The sequence below is a fragment of the Cryptomeria japonica genome, chromosome 11 (assembly GCF_030272615.1).
Source record: "Cryptomeria japonica chromosome 11, Sugi_1.0, whole genome shotgun sequence".
In the NCBI taxonomy this organism is placed as follows: Eukaryota; Viridiplantae; Streptophyta; class Pinopsida; order Cupressales; family Cupressaceae; genus Cryptomeria; species Cryptomeria japonica.
In genome coordinates, this window is record NC_081415.1 from 494788584 (window position 1) to 494808476 (window position 19893).

The 19893-nt window shown below is 37.4% G+C and overlaps 1 protein-coding gene across 1 annotated transcript in view; it reads left to right on the forward strand.

The window, feature by feature from the left end:
• Positions 1–19893, forward strand: part of LOC131068311 (uncharacterized) — a 143732-nt gene that overhangs the window by 37518 nt on the left and 86321 nt on the right. Inside the window, exon 3 of the mRNA XM_058003481.2 lies at positions 5346–5444. Within this exon, the coding sequence (XP_057859464.2) occupies positions 5346–5444 (99 nt within the window). The remainder of the gene's footprint in view (positions 1–5345; positions 5445–19893) is intronic.

Consider the following 19893-nt stretch of genomic DNA (forward strand, 5'->3'; position numbering starts at 1 on the left):
GCCTAATTGGTCAGAGTCAGAAGAGATTGACCTGAATGTATTGATGAGAGAGGTCTCGAGTTTCTCTCATGCATGGGTAGATATACAGATGAATAAGCTAGTTGATATGGGTGTTCCCTTCACTTATGAAAGGATGAAGCCAAAAGAGTCTGCTTTCGAGGATGATCAGAGGACTATCAGTAATGTCAGGATTCATGCAGACGAAGAGAGTCAAGCTCCCAAGAGAAGGAAGAACACGCCAGGAGAAGTCAAGGTTAGAGGGAAGAAGATTGAGGAGGTGTAGAAGAAACAAAATACCACCATTCCTCCACCTATCATTCCTTCGCCACCTCTCAGTGTCTGATCAATCAAAGTGATCGAAGTGAAGAACACGCCAGGAGAAGTCAAGGTTAGAGGGAAGAAGATTGAGGAGGTGTAGAAGAAACAAAATACCACCATTCCTCCACCTATCATTCCTTCGCCACCTCTCAGTGTCTGATCAATCAAAGTGATCGAAGTAATAGAGCAAAACAAGGAGACCTAGCAATGTTCCAACACAGTGATACTACCAGGGAATATTCAAGAGTTACATGCCACATCGACATCTGCACCTCCAAATGAGAATGATGATCAGCTGAGATCCCCTACTGTCCTTTTGGAAGTTAGTTTGGGAAATGAGGTATACGATTGGACCAGGAATATTCCTGATGATGATGATGATGTTATCTGGGCATTGAGAGGACTTGATCGAGAATTGTGTCTCGATGATGGTATGGAGATGGCCGCTATTCCTGAATGGCTGATGAGAAGTATGGAGAAAAGTAAGAAAATGATAGAGGTACAACCTATTGACGACTTTGATGACTACCTACCTAAGAGTGCTAAGGAGAAAGAACCCAAGAGAGCGGAGATTTTGTCGCACATAGCTAGAGGTGAGATAGGAATGTGGATTGTTGTTCCTATTGCAGGCGTGAAGACATATATTGCTAGTCCTATGGATTTCCAGATCACTTCAGTTGCCCTTGGTCGTAAATCCAGAAAGCAAGAATTTCAGGAGGTTGGTAAAAACCTCAAGGCAATCGATGCAAGGTTAGACAGAGAGATTGCAGAGAAAGGAAAATACAGAGAAGAGAATATCAGACTTAGAGAGTATAATGCAGGGATAAGGCGTGAAAATCCCACCCTTATTTCCCCTATTGCAGTTGACCATGGAATGCATTCACACTATGAGGCAGCGAGAGATACACTCTTGGAGTTGGAAAAATTGGATTGAGAATACAAGAAAGCAGGCATATGATTTCCTTACTTTGTTTGTCCATGCATATGATAGGACAACAGGGCTCGCATTTAGAATCCAGTATTTGAAGGGAGTTTGGCAGGAATTCCGGACTATTCAAGAGAAGACTATTCCACGCATCCAGGCTTTGAAGAAGATTCCTAATTCCACCTTGGTCAGCGAGAACATTGTGCATAGTGGAGACATATACGATTTCCATGGCTGGTATTGTTCATTAGTTGTGAAGAAATCAACTTATGAGAACGCCCAGTCGAGTTGTATGGAGATGGAAGGATTGATTCAGGACATTCAGATGAAGATGCTTGCTTCGATTGAGGAAGTATTGGGTGTTGATGTTAGTGATGCTAGTGGTTTACACTTAGCCGAATTAAGAGACGATGAGATTTTATATATTTTTGCCAGTTGGTCTCTTTGAAGAAGAGTCAGATAGACGACTTGGTCTCTTTGTTGATTCATGTTCATAGTTCACAGAAGCTCATGCTAGATTGGGAGAACACTTTGGATGCTTGCTCGGTTTCATTGGACGTGATTGATTTGCAGCATGATACCTTACCTAGCATTTCCATGGAGGAGTTAGATTCTGTATTGGCTAGATTCTTGGAGTTTGCTAGGAGAGAGAGAGAGAGAGAGATGTAGGGAGGAATCTTCTAGAAGACTCCCTATTTGATGACTAGGTATCTTTTCATTGGCCCATATGTAGGTGGCGCCATTTTTGATGTAAACCCTAATTAGGGCAATTCTAGGGTTTTGTTGGCATGATCTTGGTTGTTGATATTGTATCAATCTTGGCCATCCATTTTGTAAGAGACTCTATATATGCTCTTTGTCTCTCATTTGTAAGAGAGAGTTTTTGTAGAATTGTTAGTATATGCTGCAGCTATTTGAATCATAATCATTGTTCAATTGTTGGTGATTTTGCTCTTCAAGTGTTGTCTTTGCATTCATGTTTCTCAATTCCTCCAAGTTAGATTAGAATTTATTTTCATGTATGTTAGATTGAGTGAAAGATTTGTTGAATATATTTGTGTGGAATCCTTAATCTATACCACTAGCCTTTTGCCACTAGTAAGTGCGCCTTGTGTGGTCAACTGGAGATTTGAGTAAGCTTAACTTCAACTATTACGCGTCCCTTGACAAGCATCAACTTGGATGGTGTCAACGTTTGATGGTGATAGCCTGAAAATCTTTAAGTATACCTTAGACGATTGCACTAAGCTTGTGTCAATACCTGTTTGTGAGACCTCGCCTAGTTTGATTCCACTAGATCTATTCATCATTTCCTACATTCCTAGGCTTAGAATAGATTTCCTGAACCCTATTCGTTTTGCCCATTTTTTAGTAAGAAGTAAATCCAGAGCCATATTGATAAATCTTAAGTTGTCAGCACACCTATTCCACATCTTCATGATAATCCAAACATTTGCGTAAGTCCTCAAGTGAACACAACAATTCACATCGACCATTGAGTTACCCACTCGTCAAGACCTGACATGTAGAAACCTTGGAATCATTTTAGTTGATCTCATTCTTAGCATCTGAGGTGATTTTGTTCAAGAGAGGGTAAATTACCTTGGTATTTTATTCTGAAATGTTATGTGCATAAAAAACACATCAGCACCACTCCAAACCTCTTGTGAGTTTTTTTCAACAATATTTGATGTAGGAGATCTGTTAATTAGATAATCGATTCTTATAATTTAAGTCCAATTTTTGTTATTTAAACTAGCACCATTTAGCATGCTGCTAAGTTCTATCTCTCTCTATTAACCTCCTATTCATCCTCTCTGCAACCATATTTTATTGTGGCATTTATGGAGTTGTTTTCTTTCATGCCATCTTATGTGCTTACAAAACTATTCAAATTTTACCAAGCGAAAATTTTCTCCAGTTTTCATTAAATTTCTATCTTCCTTTCTTTTTGGTTCTCAACGAGAGCCTCAAACTCTTTGAATTAATTGAAAAATTCATTTTTATGTTTGAGAAAGAGAATCCATTTCTTCATAGAGAATCATCTTTGAAAGAATGAAGTACAAAGATTTCCAAGTGAAGGAACATTTACAAGTTCAAAATGATCACTATGTATCAAATCTAAAATCTCATCAGCTCTATCTTTAACACCTGAAAACATAATTTAGTTTTTATTTTCATAAACACAATGCTTGCATAAATCAAAATAGAAAGAACAATCGGAAAGTCCTTCAATCATGCTTTTTTGTTTGCAAGGTTTGAAAACCCTTCTCAACAATGTGATCATTTCTATCCATCCACAACATGGTTCTTTTGTAGGCAACTTGTGGTTTTCTGTTTCAAGAACCATGGAAGATATACATCTATCATTCACAGTACTAGGTTCGAATTAAAATAGAGATCCATGGCAAAATCCTTTTGTCAACACCAAATTTCTTCTAGCCCTCTTACGGCTATCTGTATTAAAGACAACCTGAATAACTGTATCTTTCATTTTGCGAACTTAAATCAAATTTGAAGACTTTTGAACCGGTCTTAATTCTCCCATATCTAAACACTGATTTTACCTTACCACAACCAAATATTTTATGAAAGATATTATTACCCAGAAAAACTTCACCACTATGGTATTTCTCATACGTAGCAAACAACTCCTAATGAGGAGCTATATGATAATAAACTATAGGATGTATTAATTATGGATTATCAATGCATGAAAATTATAGAGGATTTTAGAAAAATGTATGCACCTTCTTTTGTGGAGGATTTTGTATTTAAGGAAAAATTATTTGTTTTACCATTCTTCTTGAATCTTCGTGGTATTTTTTATTTAATGTTTTTTTCAAAAAAGTAGGGATCTATAAGGGGGCTTCAGCTCACAACATTGAAGAAAATACAAGCTATAAAGTTCTAGACTTTTATTTGCAGAAACCACCAATGGTGTAATAGGGATGATAGACACATAAAAAGGCCAATGAACCTTTTTTTGGTTCAACCTACATACTAAATTTCCCATAGGTTGTTTCTTAGGGGCTGCTTTCCTATTTTGCTCTTTAGTCCTTCCTATAATGTCATCCTCATCCCCATATTCTGAAGATGCCGAGGAAGCTGAAAGTGATGGACTGATTTGATCCAGAATAAATTCTCTCATACCCTTTCCCTCAACATTAGTCAAACTCAAGGGCCATGAAGTTTTACCCATTTTAAATGGTGGCAGAATTGGGATAGTTGGTGCTATAATTTATACCGTATCTTAAGATCTAGTAGATGACATATTGAACAGAGGTTTGTTTAGGAGAGAATATTTAAAAGAGAGTTCACTGGAAAGCCACTTGAAGGTGAAACTGTAGATTGCTGATTTCCACAATTCTGTTCCAACATCCTTCTATAGAAACTTGATTTGACTTATTTTGCACATCATATTTTGCACATCATCAGCTTCATGCAATTTCTTCTCCTGCAGATATGTCTTGCACACCACCATATATTTGGGAGGAGATTGCAGAGTAAGCAGATCTTCCAAGATTGTAAATTTTGGTATTTTTGTGGAACCACTTCCTAGAGACTGCTTGGGAGATGACAGTGTAGAGGTGTTGTCCAGTCTGTCAGAATTTAGATTCCAGACACTTAACAATTAAATGGGATAAACATGCTCTTTTGTACATTTGGTCTTTAGCTTTGGCTCTCTGCTTGGAGGACTTGGAATGCTGTCTCAATGTTGCTGCCCTTCTGTTCAGAACTTTGTCAGGAATGTTTCTATGCTTTTTTTGAATCTTGCAATCTGTATGTGAAAATTGAAGTCTCCTTTGCATTAAGCTTCACTAGAATCACTTGTCATATGAGAGGCTATGAATCATATATTTATATGTGTTTTCTACCAATATTTTGCTTGCATTTTTTAGTAGCCTGCATTTTCTAAAGCTTTTTGGATGCAGGACCACAATTTTTAGCAAAAGACATTTTTTACACCTATCAAAAGGCAAATTGACTACTAAGGCTTCCTCTACTAGACAACTAATGATTATACTAAATCAAAACAAGTCTTATGATTATTTTGGAAAATATTTGATCGAGTTCATTTTAATTTATTTCTAAAATGCAGAATTATGGAAAATATGTAAAACGAGCACAGAGAGCTGAAGCAAAGAGAGCCCTGAAACGGCTCCAGGGTATCAACAAGGCTCCGAAGAAATTATTTCAGGTTTTGTCACTTCCGATGTTTATTTTATGATTGATCACCTTACCTATATGCATTGTGGCTGTCTTTGAGAAATATTCTACAGAAAATTTATTTTCTTTGGTTTCATGATGTATTGAGTAAACTTTCTTGGAAATGTTCTTCTATGCTAGAATACTAGTAGGATAACATTTAATATTAGGGTATCATTTCCAAAGAGATTTTTTTTTGAATTCGGCTTGGATACAGATAAAATTGGAAATCATCAATAGAATTAAAGGGGAAACATGAGAAGGATCAGATAAATTTCAGAAGAATTTTCGAATTTGTAGGATCCTATAAGTTTGTCTGGATTTTTGAATAGAATGCCAATCATAATACTGCTGATGCTTGGCAACTGAAAATGGAATTGCAAGTGGTACCCTCTTTGAGCTCTTTGTTGTTTGCAACAAAATAGCATTTCTTTGAGGTAAAATGCTGGTAAACAGGTCAAGTTATATTCTAAAAATGGAGTAGAGGCATCAGTACATCATTGTACAAGGGGGGATGGACAATTACAAGATTAATTCTATTTATTCTTCAATTCCCCTATGCCTTATTTTTTGGCATGATACTATTTTCGCTTAAGATCTTTTTGGGCAGTTAATTGGTGCAAAGTCACATATTGGATTGGCACTAGTCAAATGAAGCATGCAGCTTAGAACTTGTTTACAGCAAAGTGACATATCTGCTCCTTTAATAAATGCAATAAAAATTATAAAAAAGATTACCTTAATTTCCTCCAAGTTAAAATTTGATTAATGAGTGAAAACAATTGTAGAATGTCTTGAATCACTAGATTTCTTTCTTATGGATTGTCAATCATAAAAGGTTCTCATATATGCAAAAATGATATGCACGACGAACCGATTGTAAGAGCTTTATTACGTAAGTAATTGGTAAAAAAACGAATAAATTAAATCATTGATCAAATGATCATTTATAGAGTTACAAGATTGATGTTTCCATTATGAAACAATCGATAACAAAAGCAAAATTAGAAACATCTAATATTTACACTAAGATTCAATATTGACCTTTAATAATAAACAACTAAGATATTATTCTAGTACCCCTGGCCCCCTTAATGGTCAATCTGTTTACTACACCAAGTTGCCCCCTGAACTTAACAAACTTATTCGGATTTAGAGACTTGGTGAGGATATCTGCAGTCTGGTCCTCAGTAGGAACATACTGTAAATCCACAAATCCATCTTCAACTAGCGCTTGCAGATGAAGTTACAACGAAGCTCAAAATGCTTTGTTCGCTCATGGAAGTTCATGGAAGACTGGATTTTTGGCCAGTTTGAGCATCCCTTGATTGTCGCAGAAGAGGGGTGAAGGACCTGCTTGAGACATGTGGATGTCTAAAAGCATTCTTCGAAGCCAAACTGCCTCACAAGCTGCTTTGATTGTTCCTCGATATTCAAATTTTGTCGAGGAAAGAGCTATGACCTACTGCTTCTTATTGGTCCAAGTGACAGAACTTGTGCCCAAACTGAAGACATACCCAGATGTGGACTTTCTGTCATCAACAGATTCTCCCCAATCTGAATATGTGAAACCGATGAGTTCGGGATAGTTGGTTCATCCATAGAGGATACCAAAGTTTGAAGTGCCCTTGACATAGCATAGGATCTGCCTCGTTGCAGCCCAATGATCCGATGCAAGAGCTGGCATGAAGTGGGATATGTAACTCACTACATTGCTCAGATCAGTTCTAGTGGTGGTGAGATATATTAAACTGCCCACTAGTTGCTTGAAATCGGATTCATTCTCAATTGGAGAACTGGATTTGGCCGACAACTTCAGGCTGTTCTGCATAGGTGTAGATGTAGGTTTGTAGTTCTACATTGGGAACTTATCTAGCAAAGCCTGGCATATTTAGACTGAGAGATGAAGATGCCATGAGATTGCTGCCAAACCTTGACACCTAGGTAGTAGTGCAGAAGCCCAAGGGCGGTTATGTCAAAAGACTAGCATAAATGCTGCTTGATTCCTTGAATCAAAGATGCGGAACTGGTAGTGATGATCAAATCATCAACATATATAACCAAAAGGATGATATCACTATCAGTAGTTTTGACATATAGATTTGAGTCAGAAGGATTGCTATGGAAACCTTGATCTGTGAGGTACTTATCAATTTTCATGTACCATGCCGAGGAACCTATTTCAGGCCATAGATTAGTTTCACCAATTTGAGTACTTGGTGTTCTTTTCCGGCAACCTTGAATCTAGGAGGCTGCATCATGTAGACTTCTGCCTGTAACTCACCATTCAGGAAGGCACTTTTGACGTCCATCTGAGTGGCCTTGCAGCCACACTGAGCTGCCATGGCTAGGACTAATTTGATGGTGCTCATCTTTACTGTCGGAGCAAAGGTCTCCTCGTAATCAATTCCTTCTTGCTGAGAGAAGCCTTTGGCAACGAGACGAGCCTTGTACTTAGTCAAACTAGCATTTGCCTTGTATTTGACCTTATAGACCCATTTGCATCCAATGGGTTTCCTCCTTGGAGGAAGATATGACAAAACACAATTAATATATTTCGGCAAGATGTGGTGCTTAGTTGCCATAGCTCGTTCCCACTTAGGTATCCCTTTCTCCTCTGTGTATGTTGAGGGTTCATACACATTTTGAATGTTGGCCAGGAGAGCAAAGTTGATCAAATCAAGATGTTTGCTCTTATTTCGAGCAGTTCTACCCTCGATGAGCTCATCATCATGAAGATCTCCAATAGTCTTAGCCCACCATTTAGGTCGGAGAGTAGAAGTGCCAACATCAGATGCAGGGGGTGCAACAAGATTAGCTTCATCAAACAAAAGATCGGATGAATCCTAAGGAAAGTTAGGTGGTGCAGTTGTGTGTCTAGGTGATCCTGCAGGAGGAGCCGATGTAGGTGTAGAAATAGGAACAGTTGGAACCCTCCCATCAGGTGCACCTAATGGAAGATGGACACCCAAGTCTTGAGCTTTGAAAGGCTGATCCTTTGAATCCACAATTGGAGGAGAGCTGAAATGGCCCTCGTTCCTCATCAAAAACCACATCACGACTAAAGATGAGACGATATGTCTTGATGTCAACCAGTCGGTAGGCTTTGTGATTATCACTGTAGTCGGTTAGTACTAGTTTTTGGCTCTTGGTGTCCAACTTGGTGCGTTTAGCATCAGGGACCCAGACAAAGCCATTGGAGCCAAAAATCTTCAGGTGACTGATTCTTGTCTTGCGGCTTGACCAGGCCTCTTCGAGAGTCCTGTTCTTCACAGTCACTATAGGAGACTGATTCAAAAGATAGACTGCAGTGTGAACTGATGCAGCCCAAAACTTCTTTGGAACAGTCTTGTGTTCAAGCATGGATCGGGCCATTTTGGTAATTGTGCGGTTTCTTCGCTCAATGACACCGTTTTGCAGAGGGGTGTAAGGTGTTGTGAGTTGGCGCTTTATGCCATGTTCACAAAAATTAGAGAAGGTAGAAGAACAAAATTCTCCCACATTATCAGACCTAAGAGAAACAATATGTTGACTAGACTCTTTTTCTACTAAGGCTTTGAACTTTTGAAACAAAACAAACACCTCTGATTTCTGAAGAAGGAAATACACCTACATTTTATAACTGAAATCATCAAAAAAAAGTATAAAATACTTGGACCCAGTAACAGAAGGAGTAGCCATAGGTCCATAGATATCAATATGGACCAGTTGTAGTTCCTTAGAAGCCCTCCAAGAGCCACCATTCGAGAACGGAGTCGGATGTTGCTTCCTAGCTTGACATTCTCCACAAACTCCGAGTTTCTGGGGCTAGATCTTTGGTAGTCTGATGACAAGATCTTCTCGAACAAGTTGAGAATGATAGTGCACATTTTAAGTGCCCATAACGCTGATGCTAGAGTGTACTAATAGAGGAGCGCTTGGCTGCCATGGCAAGCTCTCGAGAGTCACTAAAATCAAGGAGTCTGAAGAGACAATGATCCTCAAGACCCACGAGAAATGTAGACTGAGTCTCCTGATCAATAATACTGCATTGATGTGAATTGAAGGTTAGGTCGAGCCACGGGGAATGTCTCGGTATCTGACTGATTGAGAGAAAGTTGAGTTCCATCCTTGGAACATAGTACACATTGAGGAAAATTAATTTCCTCCCTCCAGACTGAATCTGCACATTGCTCTTTCCGACAACAGTATACTCTTCGCCTTGTCCAAAAAAAATAGAATCAGAGTAAGGCTGAAACGAACCAATCCCGACGATAAGTGGTGTGGTGTGAGGCACCTGAATCGATATACTAGGCAAAAGACTTAACATGGTCTGTCGGTCCTTTAGCCATGAAGGCGTAAAAGGCATTCTTGCTCTCCTCAGTATGCTCCGCTACATTTGCTTTTGGCTGTGAACCACTTTGCTTGGACTGGGAAGCCAAGCATTTATGGCACTCAAGCTTCATAAGACTATACTTATTGCAGTAATTGCATTGAATATTTTTCTTCTTCAAGCTTTCAGATGACAGAGCAGAGGTTTTCTGCTGAGAAGATTGAGAAGACTGAAATTTGCCTTTATCCTTATGAAAGATTTGGTTGCGAAAGCTTGTTCTATAGAGGATGAGCTGGTACTACTGCTTCCATCGATCCTGTTGCAGAAGTTTGGTGCAAAGATTAGTGAACTTAAGATCCACACCAGTTGAGATGATGTTGAGTGTTTCGATAAAATGGTCATAGGACTTCGGTAGACTTTTCAATGTGATTACTACCATGTCCTCCTCCATAGTCCCCCTGATGGCTTCTAACTGATCACGAATGTCCTTGATCCGATTGAGATGCTCTGGAAGGGATTTTCGGTCATCCATGACAATAGAGAAGAGCAAAATTTTTGGAAAGAAGGCTTTGCTCTTATTAGACGTCTCATGCAGCGCGTTGGTTGAAAATTTTGTACACTTGGGGAAATATACAAAATTGTGGTTTCAACCACAGTGTGTGAGTAAAACTCTCCTAATTAAGGGAAGGCTCCCGCTATCCATATCTAATCTAAAACTAAACGGGATGAGACAACAGTCTTTTTTCTTTCTTCAAGAAAACCAATAGCCTTTTCTCTTCACATAAAAGTGATAGCAAGCTGACTTAGAACAACAATAACAACTTTTTGAAATAAGATGAGAGAAAGGAAATGACGTTTCCTGAAAGCTCAAAGACTTTTGTTAGTTCCTTCGGGATGGGACAGCAATATCAAGCTCAAAGACTTCAATATACAAAGTCCTATCTACCCTTTTCTATGCTAATAATATCAAGAACAAATTAAAGCAGCACAGAGTCTGAAATATCTTATTCTCTTTTACACAAAACAATACTAACTAGTATAAGCTCAAAGACTCACAACTATTTCTTATCACAAAATTTATTTCTAATTTGTCTCAAAAACAAGTGTAAGCACAAAGTCTTACAACTTTTCCTAAAAGAATGTTTACTCTAATTGATATTAACCTCCAATACTTGCAGCACAAAGATTGCAAATCAAATTCGATTAAGCTCTCTAAGAAACACTTGCAAGAAAGATAATATGGAACACAAACTCAAGAATGTAGCACAAAGACTCAAAACTTGAGCAATCTTCTTCTATTCCTTTCAATTCTTCAATTTACACATAAAAGCTCAAAGACTTCTTTGCTGCAAATTTGGTAGTGTTTTTGTTTGCTTTCTAAAAGATAAAAATTACAATAGACCCCCTGAAGTATTTATAGGGAAGGAGTCTTGAGAAAAAGGTGGGAGGATCCTAACTAACTAGAGAAATTCGCTCAACCACCAAGACTTATTCAATAACTAACTATGACTTGTGATCAAAATCACAAGTCCTATTCTAAATTCACTTGTAACTTGTCTACTTGTAATTACAAAAGCGCAAGTAATGACTTAACTTGCAATTTACAAAATGTTTTTACAATTAAACATGTCAAAAGAGAAACTACAACTAAGAGATTACAATTCTGAAAAATGCAACTAAGTGTTGAAACACTTAGGTTACAACATGTGAAGACATGAATCCTTTGAACTTCTGGATGATCATTTGCTGCTCATCAGGATTCGGTTTATGGGTATTCTTTGCCACGATCATGGATTTCACAATAACATCGCTGCAACGATGGATTGGGGCATTATTCTTCTGAAAGGAAGACTGAATTTCCTGCAAGAAGACTTGATAGGCAACCAAAGCTTGGATAGATGCAGCTGAAAATGGTTCACTCTTCTACTCATGATGAATCTTCAACTGTAGATCTCAGAGAACGTTTTCTTTTGATAATAATTTCCCATTGTGATCCATGATATTGCAAGAAGCTTTCTCACAACGAGAAACAATATCCTGAAATAGTTCCAATCGTAGTCTCATAGAATCATCAATGTCTTCAACAATTGACTTGAGAACAAGGGCTTTGTTTTCCAAGAGCTCTTGGTATTCTAGATACACAACTCTCGAAGGAATAACCTGATATTCTAGACGAATACTCAACTTTTGTTGAGGAATCTTGAGCCATGTTGTCAAGCTATCTTCCACGTTTTTCAAGTTTTGTTTGAAAGCGTTAGAAACCTGGTTCAATTGTTCCTCAATGGTCTTCAATTTGACCATCATTTGAAAAACCTCCTTCAAGACTTGTGCACATAAATCACGAAGCTGATCCACCCAAGATTCCAATGCTTGTACCTTTTGAGCAGCTCTCTCAACTCGTTAGATTGATTCTTGTGGACCGGAAGAACTCAAAGGATTGCTCCCTTCACTAACGGATTTTGTAATCCTTTGAACACAACTGCAACAAGTTGCCTATTCTCTTCTTCCAACTTGTCTTTCTTTGCTAGAAGCTCGTCATATCGCTGTACTAGTGAAGTTGGGGACTTCTAGGCGTCATGCTTGACCACTTCATGCGTTTGCTTACCGAATTCTACCTTTGTGACCCTGTAATCGGCAGATTGCATTTCCTCATGTGGCTTGTCTACAAGAGGCTCGACAATTTCAGCCACTTTCATCTTGTTACTGTCACCTGCTACCCTTGAGATTGTCTTGGCTCTTTTTGCAACCTTGGGTCGTGATTGCCTAAGCTGCTGATAATCAAAGACATCAGAAGAAATTTCTTGCTTCTTTCTCTTGGGAGTGAAAGAACTAAGCCATGCAAGTAAAGCGATTAGTTCTCCTTCAGTAGGAGCTGAAAGTAGAGGAGAAGCAGTTTCTGTTTGAACAACTGTGGTCATCCTGGTGGAAGTATTTGTCTGCATAGCAACCATGGCTTGCTTAGTAACCAAAGGGCATGAAGATTGTTTCATAAACTCCTCAAAGCTGGAAGTAGAGGTATCAATCTCTAATAAATGAATACATGCAGGAGTATCCTCGAAGATTTCTAGCAAACTCTCTTGTTGATGATCAAGAGGTGGCTCTACTGCTGAAATGGGAACAACATTCTGAGGAGACTCAACCACTACTGTGTCAAGAGGAGATAAAGGTAGCTCCATGGGGACCTCATGAGGTGACTCCTAAGTTAGTGACTTAGGAACATCATCTGACTGTTGTTCTTCCTTTGGATCTTCTGGATCAATCACATGAATGTGAAGCTGGGATTTCTCCTTCCCACGAACTGTCGCCTCCTTCGGAGGAAGTACCATCGCCCGACTAACCCGCAATTTGATTCTTGTTCCCGAAGATGATGCACCTTCCTTGTTATCTATCTGGATTTCAGACTTGCATCCGAGGGGTCCTGTAGAATCATCTTCTCTTCCAACCTTGATCTTGATGAGTCTAACACCATTACCTTTGAGCCAAGTGTTGGTGTTGTTAATGAATTGTAGCTTCGATCGGATTATTCCTATCGATAAAATCAAATGCATAAGTGGCCTACCGGCCTTGAGCATTTGATCTCTATCCTTCTTCTGTATTCTGCTATGATTATTGGTTATCATATACCTGATTGAAATATAACTATTATTAATCATGCTGTTAATTTTGTTTATATCATTAATGTTAATCATGCTGTTAATACTAGTCACATTGTTGATATTAATTTAGCATACTATGATACCGATATCATATATATTAATACTGCATTGATGTCATTACGGTTCAATAATGAGTATCGACCTTGGGTAAAATTAGAATATGAATCGATATTAGTATCGATGATAATTAACAGCCAACACACATTGATTAACATTAGTTTGTGCTCAATGGACAGACATGTCTACCTAGAGACATGTCCCTACGGAGACATGTCTCCACTCATTAATATTTATATCCGCGTAGAGAGGACATGTCTCCACTCATTAATATTTATATTCGATCCAATGTGACTTGGGAGGTGCTGAAATCGATAAGTGCTAAACAAGTCTCAGTAATATATATATATTTTGGAATCGTTGGATCAAGGATATATCGGCAGCATTATATATACAGTTCTGATCAGCATTGCAATCTCATTGTGTTGAAGCATCTCCTTATTAATATTGATATTAAGAATTCTGCAGATTGATATATATTCATATTACATTGATATTAATATATATCCAAGAAGAAATTATAGACATTGTGATCAACATATTATATAGAAAAATTTAAAAATACTATAACCTCTAAATCTGATCTAACTTTAACATGGTATCAGAGCTAGCATAAGGAAGATCCGATCAGATTAATAAAGAGAGGGAAACTAACCACCATTAAATTCTCGAGAATTTCATATTAAGCAAAATGGTGAATGGTGTTAGAGTTGAGGACCAACTTGAAGGAGCTGCAAATTTTGTATCTTGGAAATTTAGAATGATGCTTGCACTAAGAGAACATGATTTGAACGTATTTGTGGAGAAGGCAATACCTATACCTGATGAAGATGATGAGAAACTTCAATGGACGAAGAACAACAAGAAGGCTATGAAGATACTAGTGGATGCAGTGAAGGATCACATAGTTCCTATCATATTCAAACTAGATACAGCATATCAAATGTTCACAACTCTAGAGAACATGTATGAAATAAATAATACTAGTAGGGCTCTTGCTCTAAAACAACTACTCCACCATGTCAAGATGAACAAGGGAGAAACCATCACGTCTGTCTTCTTGAGGATAATAGAGTTAAGAGATCAGCTATCCACCATTGGACACATAATTGATAGCAAGGAGTTAACAATGCTGGCTCTCAACGGACTGGAAGCAATCATACAAGGGATAAGTGCTCGATCTAAACTTCCCAAGTTTGATCGTTTAAAAACCAACTTCATTCAAGAAGAGTCAAGGCTGATAACTAGAGGAATTGGATTAAACATCTCAAATGAGGAGATTCAAGTATTAAATTCTAATTCTCATAAGAAAGGGGAGAAAGGCAACTTCAAACGGAAGAAAGTGAAGGACTCCCATGGAAAATGCTCATTCAAGAGAAAAAGGGACATGTCTAAAGTACAATGCTTTAGGTGTGACAGATATGGTCACCTTGCAATGAAGTGTCCGGATAGGCCTAAGCCTCAAATGTCCCTCGCAGAAGTTAGTAAAATAAGGTCAGATAAGGACTCTGAAAGACTTGTATTCTATTCAGCCCTATCAAGCCAAGTATCTACCAACCTTAATACTTGGGTCATAGATAGTGGAGCATCTCGACATATAATAGGATTCAAAGAACATCTTGATAGCCTCGTGGAAAATTCCGATGAAGAAGTCACCATTGAAGATGATTCCAACCACCCTGTGAAAGGAATCGGAACCTGCACTATTCAACTAAAATCAGGCATCTCTCTTCAATTGACAGGCGTATTGTTTGTGCCGGGTATCAAGTGAAATTTGGTTTCCATTTCAGCCCTTGAAGACAAAGGATACCGAATTACTTTCATGGATGGTAAAGTTCTAGCATGGCCTAAGAACTCAAATATAAAGAAAGCTCACACATTATGTCAGATCTGGTCTGCCACTATATATGATACTAAATATGGCTGTCATGCATATTGCAGTCTATTTAATAGTGTTTATATTAATATTCATATATTACTATTACTATTAAATTCTGCATAAAAACATTGACCAGCTTCATATATTAAGCATACGTGATAAGTACATTCCCATGCATACCACCGAGAGCAAGGATGTTACTGCCTTTAGTTTAATATCAGTTCCGATCTGATTTTATTGGTATTATTTGTTTTATATCTTTTTTTATATCCCCCCGTCATTTCTGCATCATCTTTATATATGCCCTCACCTAACTCCTCATTAGTGGGACACATCTCTTCGCAAAGGGAGAATCGTACTTTTAATTTCTAACCGATTCGTATCTTTACTAATTATTATCGTTATATTACTAATTATTATTGTTGGGTTACGATTGCGATTATATTTATGTTAAACGTTGTCTTCCTTTGTTTCTGTTTATGGAACCGTTCTTTTCCTTAGTCACTGCATGCTTAATTTAATCAAAGTCTTGATTATTAATCCTTAAATGTCTTAATGCTCTGACCAGAATATGGATTGGTTTATTAATCACACAACTGAAGGTTTTAACTAGCGATTTCCATGATAAACATGTGATCATCAATTACCATTTTGATCTTAGATTTTCTTAATATAGGTGCTGTCTTCATGTATGGTTTATTTAATGGATGGGAAGGCAGATAGATCTGACATGCGTCAGATCTTGTCTGCCACTATATTGTTTTATATTGTTTATTAATGTTTTATTAGTCTTATTAGTTATTGTTGCCTTGTCAATATTCCATTATGATTACCATGTAAATAAGAATATTAATATTGTGTAATATTTAATGAATATGTATTGTTAATGTAAATGTGTGTAATAATCTATTTATTATGTTTATGTAATTTATTTTGATAGGAATATTATTAATAATAAATATTAATAATAATGTTTAATAAATTCCAAATAATCATGCATTGGTAATTAATAATAATTAATGGATTTCAAATAATTATTTCAATTAGGCTTTATATATATAATGATCAGAGAGGGGACATGACACAAGGAGGAGTCATGACATCATCAAATCCGAACCTTCTAGTGTTGAGGAAGCCTTCAAACATCAAGTTTGGAAAGATGCCATGACAGAAGAATACCAATCTATACTTAAAACGATGTCTGGGACATTGTACGTAGACCAAAAGACAAATCAGTAGTTTCATCTAAATGGCTCTTCAAAATCAAACATGCTGCAGATGGGAGCATTGAAAAATATAAAGCAAGGTTTGTTGCCAAAGGTTTTTCACAAAAGGAGGGAATTGATTATGAAGAAAAATTTGCTCCAGTTGCTCGATATACCTCCGCCAGGGCTGTGATTGCTATTGCCGCATCAAAGGGATGGAAGATTCACCAAATGGATGTGAAGATTTCTTTTCTTAATGGCATAATAGAAGAGGAAGTGTACCTAGAGCAACCTGAGGGATTTGTGGTACATGGAAATGGTTCTCATGTTTGCAAATTAAAGAAGGCTCTATATGGTCTTAAATAGGCTCCTCGAGCCTAGTATGAGAGGATAGACAACTATCTTTCAGGATTAGGTTTCTCCAAGAATGATGTAGATCCGAACCTTTACTTAAAAGGTAATAAATGCTGACATGTTGATTCTCACTCTTTATGTTGATGACTTGTTGATTACAGGAGTAGACCATCTCATCACCAAGTGTAAACAAGACCCAACATCTTAATTTGACATGAAGGACTTGGGTCTTCTACACTATTTTCTTGGTTTAGAAGTATGGTAGAAGGCTGATGGTATTATCCTAAATCAAGGAAAATACACTATTGACATTTTGAAAAGGTTCGGAATGATGGATTGTAAACTAATGTCTACACCCATGGAGACAAATCGACATAAGTTAAAAGAAGCAGCAACAAACTCTGAATTATCAGATTCCACTCTCTACCGGCAGATGATTGGGTCCTTGATGTAGTTGGGCATCACCAGACCAGATATTTGCTATGCAACAAATGCACTCAGTCAGTTTATGTGTGAACCAAGATAGTTACACTTGGTTGCAGCAAAACATATTCTGAGATAGCTACGTGGCACAATTGAATATGGATTAAGATATAATAATATAGATCTAAATCTGCATGGATATACTGACTCAGATTGGGCTGGAAGTGTATTTGATCGTAAGAGTACTTTGGGGCGTTGCTTCAGCTTAGGATTAGCCATGATTTCTTGGTTTAGCAGGAAGCAATCTTCAGTTGCACAGAGTTCCATCGAAGCCGAGTACATTGCAGCATCTATGTGAGCTCGAGAAGCTGTGTGGTTAAGAAAACTTCTTGTAGGATTGTTTGGACAATCCTTGGATCCCACAATCCTCCACTGTGATAACCAGAGTTGTATAAAGCTTTCAGGGAATCCAATGTTCCATGACAAATCAAAGCACACTGAGATCCCTTACCATTATGTTAGAGACATGGTGGAGAGAAATGTTATTCAATTGAGATATATTAGTACAGATGAACAATCAACATACATTCTCACCAAACCTCTCTCGAAAAGTAAGATTGAATACTTTAGAGGTAAGCTTGGTATGGTAGAAATGTAAACTTATCTGAGATTGAGTCTCAACAATATAAATTTGTTGTGCTAATATATTTGAAAGACGTTTAATGTGTAAACTCTTTTGTCGTGTGTGATTACATGACTTCATGGGCCCCTGTGAACATCTTAAAAGGTGACGATCTTGCAATGATGTACACTTGTTCTTATGGTTACTGTTGTAAGGTGTCGCCTTTACAATAGTTAAACCTTACCATCATGATGCATATCATGCGACTTGATATCCGTGGACATTTCATCATAATTCATATCTCTTAAGTGATATTAACTGAGTGGTGAGTAACCACAATGAGTCATATTACTGAGATATTTCATGGTGGATATTATGTGACATAATATCTGTGGTTATGCCATGAGCAGATATTCTTTTGGTAGGCATCATGTGACTTGATGCTAGTGCACATACCAGAAAGGATATCGTGAGTATGGTGAATATCATGTGACTTGATATTCGTGGGCATGCCATTATTCCTGATGTCACCATGAGGTGACATCATTTATGGTGGATATCATTAGATTTGATATTTGTGGATATGCCATAACTCCTGATGTCACATTGAAGTGATAGCCCTCCCTCACAATATATGGATCTATTGTGTTTACATGAGGATAGTAATCATCCTTGCTAGCTAAGAGGGAGTGTTAATGAATTGTAGCTTTGATCGGATTATTCCTATCGATAAAATCAAATGCATAAGTGGCCTACCGGCCTTGAGCATTTGATTTCTATCCTTCTTCTGTATTCTGCTATGATTATTGGTTATCATATACATGATTGAAATATAGCTATTATTAATCATGCTGTTAATTTTGTTCATATAATTAATGTTAATCATGCTGTTAATACTAATCACATTGTTGATATTAATTTAGCACACTATGATACCGATATCTTATATATTAATTTTGCATTGATGTCATTACGGTTTGATAATGAGTATCGACCTTGGTTAAAATTACAATATGAATCGATATTAGTATCAATGATAATTAACAGCAAACAGACATTGATTAACATTAGTTTGTGTTCAGTGGACAAACATGTCTACGTAGAGACACGTCTCTACGTCCACGTAGAGACATGTCCCTACGAAGACATGTCTCCACTCATTAATATTTATATTCGATCCAATATGACTTGGGAGGTACCGAAATCGATAAGTGCTAAACAAGTCTAAACAATATATATATATTTTGGTATTGTTGGATCAAGGATATATTGGCAGCATTATATATACAGTTCTGATCTGCATTGCAATCTCATTGTATTGAAGCATCTGCTTATTAATATTGATATTAAGAATTCTGCAGATTGATATATATTCATATTACATTGATATTAATATATATCCAAGAAGAAATTATAGAGATATTGTGATCAACATATTATATAGAAAAATTTAAATATACTATAACCACTAAATCTGATCTAACTTTAACAGGTGTTAGCTAGGATAGGCTGAAATCTCTCAAGAATGGAAGTGCATTCTTTGTGTGACAAGTGAATTAATGGAAGCGGAGCTTCATCAACTCTTTGTGAAACATATTCTGGATCAAGCATATTCCCATCATCAATCATTCCTTGCAGAATGTCCATCAGGGTCAAATCAATAATTTGTTCAAGGGTGAGCCTGCAATAATCCATCTTATGATCCTCCTTTTTTGTACGAAGATCCACCCAAATATCCTCTATGCGATTTGTGGTCGGGAATAATCAATTATGTTATTGTGTCGTCATTATGTTGTGTCATCATCGGTAATTGTGTGTTATGGGAGTCAGTTAGTTCACCCGAAGGGCAGTCGGATGTGATGGTTGGTCGCACCCCCTCGGGTATTATATATTGCATCTTGTTCCCTCGGGAAATCATGATTGTAACTGGAGA